Source organism: Pseudonaja textilis, chromosome 4, assembly GCF_049901715.1.
Source record: "Pseudonaja textilis isolate UNSWEBS1 chromosome 4, rPseTex1.2, whole genome shotgun sequence".
NCBI classification, from domain to species: domain Eukaryota; kingdom Metazoa; phylum Chordata; class Lepidosauria; order Squamata; family Elapidae; genus Pseudonaja; species Pseudonaja textilis.
In genome coordinates this window covers 82457644-82468087 of record NC_141993.1, presented here as the reverse complement: position 1 = coordinate 82468087, position 10444 = coordinate 82457644, and the positions used below count along the sequence as shown (strand labels likewise).

Sequence of the window (10444 nt, the reverse complement as noted above, 5' to 3'; positions counted from 1 at the left end):
GCCCGGGGGCGGAGCTAATGGGAGGGGGCGGGCGGGGTTGGTTCTGAGTATGCCTCTACTTGGGAGTAAGGCGTTCAAGGCACGATGTTGTGATTCTTTCTCTCTCTCTCCTGAGTGTTGGACTACAACTCCCGTCGCCCCACTTAGGTATCCGTCGTGATGGGGATTGTAATCCCAATCAAAGGCGTTCGCTAGTTTAGAGGAACTTTCAACCGCTCTTCTTCCAACGTTGTCTATGCCAGTAGAGTAGAGTTGAGTTGAGTTGAGTTCTTTATTGGCCAAATGTGATTGGACACACAAGGAATTTGTCTTGGTGCAAATGCTCTCAGTATACATAAAAGATAATTTGTCAAGAGTCAAGAATCATCAGGTACAACACTTAATGATAGTCATAAGACACAAATAAGCAATCAAATCATACTAGGAAACAGGCAATAAAAATCATTAGGATACAAGCAACAAGGTTACAGTCATACAGCCACAAGTGGGAGGAGGTGGGTGGAAGGAAGGATGGGAAGATTAATAGTAATAGTAATGCAGACTTAGTAAATATTTGGACAGTGTTGAGGGAATTATTTGTTTAGCAGAGTGATGGCATTTGGGAAAAAACTGTTTTTGTGTCTAGTTGTGCAGTGCTCTATAGCGTTGTTTTGAGGGTTGTCAGCTGTAGCAACTTTAAAATAGATATGACTTTAATTCCCAGAATTCCCCTGGAAATGAAGAATTCTAGGAGCTGTGGTCCACCTGTCTTAAAATTGCTGAAGGGTTGAAAAATGCTGTTCTGTGCCCTTGTATGCCAGAAATGTGAGGTCAGGATTGTGCCTGGGACATCCTTTGTGCAAAAGGATTCATAGGCTCAAGACTGATAATCAGGACTCAAAAGACAAAGTAGGATCATGTTAGCGTCTCAGGGCAATCTGTAGTAGTCTGTAGTGATAGTTTTGGAAAAATAATCAAAAAGCTAAAGGAGAGAAAGAGAAAAACACCACCTCACCAGCAATCAACACCCAGATAAGCAGAGAATGAAACGAGGATTAATACCAGACCAGCAAGCAGTAAATAATATCCTCATCAAGGACTATCAACTCACAATCAAAAAGTAACCAGTTGCCTAATCAAGGAGCTACCAAGAAGAAAACAATACCTGTATCAACACTGACTGGACAAGTCACTGGATATAAACAGAGAGCAAATCCCGTTCTCTTGTAGCACTGAAGATATTACCTATTTGGATAATGAACATAGAACACAGAATAGTATAGTTAGAAGGGACCTTGGAGGTCTTCTAATCGAACCCCCTCCTCAAGCAGGGGAGCCTTTACCATTTCAGATAAATGGCTGGAACAGCTTGCCCTTGGAAATTGTGGGAGCATCATCACTTGAGACTTTCAAGAAGAGATTGGACTGCCAGTTGTCAGAAGTGGTGTAGGGTCTCCTGCTTGGGCAGGTGGGTTGGACTAGATGACCTACAAGATCCCTTCCAATTCTGATTGTCTGTTATCTGTAGTTCAGTCTCATTTTGAAAGCCTTCGATGATGGATCACCCACAACTTTTGAAGGCAAGCTGTTCCTAATATTAGTTGATTGAAACTTCTGCAAGAAAACAATCAAGGTCAGAAAGCACCAAGGGCTCTAACTGTTCAACCCTAAACTACAAACATTCTCTTTCATTGCTACTTTCTATTTTACTGTTTTTTGTAAAAAAATATATATGTAACTATCCCACTCTTTTAATGACATTGAGTAGCTTTCAAGAAACACCCATAAAAATAACACTAAATAAATATTAAATATGAAACCTAAAACAGCAGCCTTGAAAGATCTGGGAAGATCACCTTGCTTTTGAGCACTCTCCTAAACTCTTAATCATTATTCCCGCTTTGTTTCCAATCTTATTTTGGGAAGGATTATAAAAATGAAAACACGAAGCAGCGTAAAGAAGCTGCTGTTTCACGCTCTGACCAATAGGGGCCACTGCTCTCTTTCTGTGTCTCCTTGGAGTGTTCACAGCATCCCCTCCGGCGGAGCCAAAGAGGACGTGACGAAACTGAGCTTCCGGTTTGTGGCGCAGGCGCGCTGCCGCCCCTCTCTCTCGCTCTCGCTCTCTTTCTGAAGCGTGATGGCAGCGACCAGTGTCGCGTCGGCAGCTACTCCCCTCCTGTCTCTGGACCCGGAGCGGCAGCGCGAATTCCAGGCTGAGGTGCACCGGGTGCGCAAGGCGGCCTCCAAGGTAAGAACCCGAGGAGGAACGCGGTGGTTTCTCCCGCCGGGCGCTGGGAGAGAGGAAACTTCCAAGGTCTGTTTAACGCCTTTCGTCGTTTTACCTCCCAGAATCAGAAGGTGAATCCGGGTGTCGTTTACGTGGGTCACCTCCCGAGAGGCCTCTACGAGGCTCAGCTCCAGCAGTACTTCAGCCAGTTTGGGACAGTGACTCGGGTCCGCCTTTCGAGGAGTAAAAAGGTAAACTTTGCTTCGATTTAATGAATTAGTTAATAATAATGAATATGTATGTATATATGTATGTATGTATGCAATATTCAGCTTTGTTTGGGTATTTTCCCACGTCATGATAGTTGTGCTTTTAAAGTTGTAGCAACGTTTTGGCAGAATCCCATCTGCCATCATCAGGCTTCTGTATTGTGTTAGTCTGTGAGTCAGACTTTCCCAGTCGTTTCTGACTCACAGACGAACACTATACAGAAGCCTGATGATGGCAGGTGAGATTCTGCCGAAACAACTTTAAAAGCACAACTATCATGACGTGGGAAAATACCCGAACAAAGCTGAATACCATACATATAAATACCCGTGAAAACTTAAGAAAACAAATACACACACACACACACACACACACATATGAAATACCACTCACGTATCATCACAAAATCTCCAAAGCTATAAAGCCTACAAACTTGAAATTTGGCACGCATTTTCCTCTTGGCTTCTAGGTGCTCACTAAGAAAGGATTTTTCAAAATGACCATCAGAGCATTAGTATTTCCTATATTATTAACACGCTCTGATGCTAAGAGGTTCTACTCCCCCTCCCCACCTGAAAAGAAATCTGTTCCAAAATACAAAACACAAGCAGACGACAGCACCAAGAAGCTTTAGTGCAGAACAGTTGAGTTAAGCCATGCCCAGGCTCCTTGCTGTCGTCTCCTTGCTCACACAGCAAATACTGTTTCAGTTTCCAAATAGCCCTCAACTCTCACACACTGACAGGATGCTAGCCATTATGAATACCGATGGATGCTGGTAGGCAGTGGCAAAAAATTTTCCCCTTATTATCTCAAAAATTAATAACTAATGACTACATAGTTTCGTACCAAAGCACAGGTATCTAGTCTATTTATATATTTCACATTTCTTAACTGCCCATCTCCCTCAGATAATGCATGTACTGGTAGTCCTTGACTTACAACAGTTGGGTTAGTGGCCGCAGCACTGAAAATGGGACTTGTTACCGTTTTGTCATAGTTAACCTTTGCAGCATCCCCCGTGGTCCTGTGATAAAAATTTGGTGACTTTTGGCAATTGACATGTTTCTTCTGAGAGTTGCGCTGTCCTGGGTTACGTGGTCACCATTTGTAATCTTCCCAGCCGGTTGCTGACAAGCAAAGTCAGCAAGGAAAGCCAGATCCACTTAATGACTGAATGATTCACTTTCCAGCTGTGGCAAGAAAAGCCATAAAATGGGGGGAAACTCGCTTAACAAATATATCACCCTTACCAACAGAAATTTTGGACTCAATTGTGATCATAACTCGAGGACTGCCTGTATAAACTTTAGGTGGAGAACTTAATGCTTATTTTCCCCACAACGACAATCCCTGTGAGGTGGGTTGGACTAAGAAAGAATGACTAGTCCAAAACTTCATATAGTCATAGGGTACAAAGAAAAAACCACAAAGGGTCAGAGAAAGTAAAACAAAGCCATTGAAGGAATTAGAACAATTACAAACTATATGTGGGAGAGTGTATTTAGAGTTCAACATACAATATAACCATTTTGCAGTTTTGATTCTGATGTAATCTCTTAATCCAGGACTCTTACTGCTTGCTTGCTTTTCCAATGGCATTCCTCCTTAAAATAATAAATATTTTAGGCTGGAAACTACCAAGGGCCCCTTTGTAGAGATTCTCAGTCATCCATGATTGTCCCAAAGATGCTTTTTCGGGAGGAAACTAGACTTTGTTTTTTCTTCGAAGGCATTTCACTTCTCATCCAAGAAGCTTCTTCAGCTCCTGTCAGGAGTTCAAAGAAAAAACAAAGTCCATTTGCCTCCTGAAAATGTACCTTTGAGACAAGGACCCCTTTATTTTCTGCAATAAACTACCATGGTGCTACCCAGTGTACAGTATTCTTCTGTAGAGTATTGAAAACATGGATTGGGTTCTTTCTTGAAATGACTTGGCAGAAGTCCTGATCAATCAGGCTATATTTTCTATTACATCATTTTTAAAAATAGCTGAAAATAAACTCCATGGACAAAAAAAATCCTTACTAATTTTAATTAACTGTAATGAGGCTTCCCTGTTGTTGCTTTAACAAAGTCAGTGTCTATTGGTGATAAGTAAAAGCACTTTTCATTTTATAGCTCAGAAAATGTTTTTTGGATTAAGATTGTCACTGGGTGACTTTGTGGTTAGGTGTTCTCTTAACCTAACATACTGCACAGTATGTAAAACAAATTGGAAAAAGGAATGCTTTCTGTCATGCCATGAGCTACTAAAAAAGAGGCAGAAATATATCTACTAATGGTAATAAAGCAAAATAATACTTCAACTATATAAAAGTATTGTATTTTAAAAAGATTTTATATCCTTCTCTTCAATAGACAGGAGGTAGCAAAGGTTATGCATTTGTGGAATTTGAATATGATGAAATTGCAAAGATAGCTGCAGATACCATGAACAATTACCTTGTCCGTGAAAAACTCTTGAAATGTGAGTATATCCCAATTTGTTAAATTAGCAATTCCATCAAGGAGTCAGTTATGTTGAAAATTATTCCCACTAAAACTCTCTCCTTTTTTTCCTTTCCAATTCTTTCTCTCATCTCTTTTTAATCTGTGTGTCTCTCAGAATTTGCAGCTGTTCTTTTTTGCAAGGATTATTATTCCCTGATATATTTTATCTGCCTCTTTTACATAATGATGAGCACCTGGGAAGGACCCTTCCTATCACAGTGTGTGTGAATGGTGTGGGAACATAAAAACAGCTGTTTTTCATAGCTTGCCTTGCAAGATGAGGGTAACTTTCACCTTTGTGAGATTCTGAAGAGAAGGAACAACTTGATCTGTTTGAATTATTTGTGTGGCTACAAGCACCAGAATTGTTATAGTTAATCTATGTTATGTATTGGATTAGTATATTTTAGAAGTGTCCTCAGCCTTTGGGATTGAGGCCATCAATACATTTTATAAATAATGCAGTGCAATTAAATCTTTTGCATTGAGATTAGGTATGGTTGCAGCTTTATTCCCCATTACGCTATCTGCCTTGAAATGTAATCCAAACCCAATATAGATTTTCCTCTTTTTTTAATGCTTACTCAACTGACTGTGATAGATTACATTTGTCTTGATAGTTAAGTTTGAGAAAAATGATGGAATACTCTTCTTCCCAGAACTAACAGGGGGAAACAGTTGGACACCACACAGCATTCAAATCAAGCTTGATGTGGCAGAAGTATTTTATTGCTTTATTTGTTTGTACAGGTGCTTGGGAACAATAGCAAATGAATTTATTTCTTTATGGAAATTATATACCCCCTCAATCTAGCCTGGCTGTAGGGGTTTACAAGGACAATAATAATACAGTATTATAATATACAAAAATAAAATGCAGTGTAATAATATAGGATGAAATTAATCATATTTATTTAGCCAATTTGTATAGCAAGCATTGGTGGGGACAGACAATATTAAAGTAAACCAAACATTATGACCAAAAATTGAAATATATAGCATATGCGCTGGAGAGAGAGAGGTGCTACATGCCACAAGGGGAAGCATTGATCCTGCATCTTTGTTGGACTGAATCCATAATGCATTGATATTCTGTGTTTAGTATATGGACTTGAAGAAAACAATTTCTATTGCTGTTTAAAACATTTTTGAAGAGAACACGGCAGAAACTTTTATAATGGCCTTGTTCTGTTTCCCATGGCTTCTATTGTCTTGATTGCATGTTACAGGTGAGTTTATGCCAGCAGAAAAAGTACATGAAAACCTATTTAAAGGTTCTGAGCGAAAGTTCAGAAAGCCATCATACCCAGCTGTAAAACGCTACAACCGGAACCGAACAGCAGAGGAGGAAGAAAAAATGGCTGAGAGGCTGTTGAAAAAGGAAAACAAGTTGCGAAAAAGGCTTGCTGAGAAAGGAATAGATTATGATTTCCCTGGATTTGTAAGTGAATGTTCTTTTTCCCCCCCTGAATAATACTTAGTATAATGAGAAGAAAGAGTTATAAACACAATTATTGCATACTGACTGTAAATTTAAATGCCTTCAGTTAGAATACAAAGGTTATATTGTCACCAGACAATTGGAGATGTGAAATCATTTGACACATGATTCAGACAAAAGCTTGTGGTTCCCAGTGGACTCAAAAGGTTGGCAGCAGGGTTGCCAGTGCTGAGTTTTTAAACACAGGTGTAGGTTTTTCCATCTCTGGGTTTCTAGGATTTTAACATTTAATGAAATAATTTTTTTTATATATTTAGATTGTGCGTATTAGGTAGATAGAAATAATTTAGTTTAAAACTGATTTATTGAGGGGCTTTCTAGATTTTTTTGTCTAGAATCTGGGTTTATTTGAATGTGAAATCTTGTGATTTTTTTTAGGAAACCCTATTGGCAACTCTAATTGGCAGCCACAGAAAACTTTCTTAAAAAGACACGTGTGTCATGCAAACCAATATTAATCTTTGCTTCACCTTGTTTTTAATCACCCTGTTTTTTTTTTCCTGAACTTCATAGTTTCAAGACAAATTCAATATATGAACTGTTTTAAAGATTATTAGTTAACATATATTGTTAAAAGTTGGATTATGAGGTAGCCTTAACACTAAGATTCTCTTTCTTAAGAGTGCCCAGATGCCTCCAATAAAGAAAAAGATGGTTTCAAAATCAGATTCTAATGAGGATGCATCAGTGGATGATGAAGTAAGTGCAAGTTTGGGGTTTTGAAATCTTCTGAATTATGATGGGCCTTTTTTTATCTGAAGAAGGGAAAAAATACTGGAATACAAGTAGTCCTTGAATTACAGCCATAATTGAGTCAAGAATTATGACTGCATGTTGTACTGATCATTAAGCGGGTCATGCTACTGTGCCCAGTTTTACAAACCATTTTTAAGGCAATTAAGCAAACCTATTGTACCCAATGGCATTTATTTTTCTTTTCCATAAATTAGAAATAAATGCCAGTTTCTAGCAAAAAGTCATAAATTGTAATCATGTGAACCACAAGATGCTGCATAGGTGGCCATGAATGTGAGCCAGCGATTGGTCGTAAATAGAGGACTACCTGTATAGTAACTAATATTTATACAATGGTGTTTCCTTGAATGGAAGGTCTTTATGCTGATCTTCATGCCTGCAAAGGGTTCATTTGAGAAATGGTACAGACCACCAATGAAATTGTTACTTTTGGCCTGTGATTTCAAAAAGATTTCTGGGATATAAAAAGGTTAATAAAGTTACTTGTTTGCTAACTCCACTTTAACACTTGACACTGAATGCTTATACAGTCATAGCTTGGCACTCAATTGCTTCAAAACTCATCAAATTCAGTATTCAATGTATTTTTTGAAGCCGAAATCTTGTCCCAGTGCTCATCTTTCTCCTGGTAGTTGACATGCAAGGAAGAACTTGCTGGTGTCAGCTGCGTCGTACCTTGCTATTTCTTCCAGCCGAAAAAGCAGGTCACATGGTTTTCTCAGTACCGGTTTTAGTATTCATCTTCCAGAATGAATTACCAACAAGGACCGAGGTATCACTGTATTACGCTATACTAATGCCAACACTTGTGTGTTTATCTGATTCCTAGAGTCCTGTTAATAGTTCTGTTCTCCTTTGTTGCCTTTAGCCACCTTCTATTGCCATCAGCTGCCGAATGTTTAGTTTTTCAGCATCTCTGCTGGGTCGCGAAGCTGATGAATTCAGTTTTCCTTTTCGGCTTGTCAGCTGTTGATTTGCTGAAGTCCAAGTTTTTTCCTCTTTGCCTACTAAGCTACCCCACTTCCTCCCTCCCTGCTCTACCATAGGACTCAAATTGTCCTCCGACACACCCACACCGGAGTGCTAGCAGTATTTTCCCATTATATTTGGAAACCGGTGATCTTCAAATTGCCTTAAAGTCCCAGAGAAAGGAAGGCTCCTGAAAGACTTTGCTTCCCCCAATGCCCTCTTAGGATGAAATCTTTGACTGCTTTCTTTGTCCTTTTCCTGGGTGTTCAGAAGGGACATACTGGGAGGCTTGGCTCACCCTATAACATTATTTCCCCTCTCTCTGCTGTATCACTTCCAAATAATACTTAGGAATTTAGTCATGGAAAAGAGGATAATGAAGTTACCATATTGAATTAAATTTATAATATTTGAGGGAAATGTTTCTCAGTATTTTCTTCAGAAACTACTAACTGTGAAGAGTTTATCAGTTTTTTTACTTCTATTGTCCATATTATGACCCGGGTAAAAAGCTTTCCTGTTTCTACCATTGGCCACAAATATTTCAGCTTTTTGTGAAAAATATACTTTTTAAAATAAGCCTGCAACGGGTTGTTCTTAATTCAATAATTTTCTTCTCCGCTCTGTCCAGGATCCCACACCAGTGTGTACGCCAACATTTTTTGAGCGCCGAAAATCTCAGCCGGAAGATAATGAAGACGAAGAAATAATTTTAAAATTACCACCTACGATTACAAAGTCTGCCCCGCAAGAAAACGAAGTGGCAAAATTACAGGAAAAAAGTGCAAATAAAAAATGTAAATCTTAACCCTTTATCATAAGAGCATTGTTGTTGTTGTTGTTGTTTTACTACACAAGATGTTTCGCAGTTCCAGGGAGAAAGTCCTTTTTAACAGAGTTCAGCTTTGTGGACCGGCAGGGGATGGGGAAGAGGGATGGTTCCACACGAGTGGCCAGCAAGTGCACACACAGCTGCATTTGTGTGAGCGGTGTGCATGAACGCCGCTCAAAAAAATGGAGAACGAGTTCACGCGCTCGGTTGCTGCTTGTGCAAGTGGGGATGCCCACTTGCCCAAGTAGTGCAAACGGGTGTGGAACCTACTCAGCTGATCCTGAGGACACAGACAAACCCCCAAGTGGCCTCAACAACTCTAAAGATGCAAATGACCAGCTGGCTGCAAGAAATATTGATCCTTCCATTCTCTGCCATCCAGTCAGAGCTGAAGAAGTTTCTTGGACGAGAAGTGAAACGTCTTCAAAGAAAAACCAGAAAGTCCAGTTGCCTCTTGAAAGAATACCTTTGGGACAGGAGTCACTAATGTTCTAAGAACTTCCTTCATTGGCTCTCCTCGCTGCCAATAACCTTCCTAAGCTTTGATATGTAAACCAAACCCTTAGTTCAGCCCTAAGCCTTCGATCTCATTAAACATAAGCGCCACTGCTACAGAAATATTTTAGATACAGTTCTGAGGTTTTTAGTCCTGTAAAATGGAACTACTTGATATCAAAGGTGTCAGGAATGTTTCCATGTCTTTCTACAGAGAAAGTTTGAACTGTGGGTGGACTTCGGTGAGAGAGAACGAACACAGAATATTTGGAGAAAACATTCCATCTTCTCTACCTGAAATTGAGAATAGCAATAGCACTTAGACTTATATATCGCTATACAGCCCTCTAAGTGATTTGCAGAGTCAACATATTTCCCTCAACAATCTGGAGCCTCATTTTACCAACCTAGGAAGGATGGAAGGCTGAGTCGATCTTGAGCCTGGTAAGATTCAAACTGCCACATTGCAGGCAGTTCACTATACCTCCACGGCTCATAAATTCAACAAATTGAATCAAAATCAAAAGCCTTGAATGATGCGCAGCAGAATTTTCATTAATTGGATTTCAGTTCAGCTAAGTGGTCACATGTGGAAACAAGATACATCTATCTAATATAGTTAGCCTTCAGCCCAGTGTATTAGTTGGTCCTGTGGAAAGCAAAAATTGGAGGAGGTTATATTGGATAATTGTTTTTCTATGTCAGTATTGCCTTGCCTTGAACCCCTGGTGAGGTGGAATCCAGGACTCTTCAAAGCATACAAAGATTTACATTTTGCACTACGGTGCCAGGTTTTGGTGGTTTAATCCTTACTTCAAACAGTTCAATAGTTATGAACTATTGAGGAGGCAAAGTGAGCATTAGGCAAATCAAAAATGTGTGTGTTGATACTTTATTACAACAATCGTTAACAGCTTTC

General features: G+C 39.5%; 1 protein-coding gene across 1 annotated transcript; it reads left to right on the top strand.

The window, feature by feature from the left end:
* The first annotated feature begins 2103 nt into the window (after positions 1 to 2103).
* Positions 2104 to 9013, top strand: NIFK (nucleolar protein interacting with the FHA domain of MKI67). Its single transcript, XM_026705726.2, has 6 exons — positions 2104 to 2230; positions 2332 to 2460; positions 4841 to 4949; positions 6202 to 6413; positions 7095 to 7172; positions 8830 to 9013. Exons 1-6 carry the CDS (start codon positions 2120 to 2122, stop codon positions 9004 to 9006), a joined length of 816 nt encoding a protein of 271 aa, XP_026561511.1. The 5' UTR covers positions 2104 to 2119; the 3' UTR covers positions 9007 to 9013.
* Positions 9014 to 10444: the final 1431 nt, after the last annotated feature.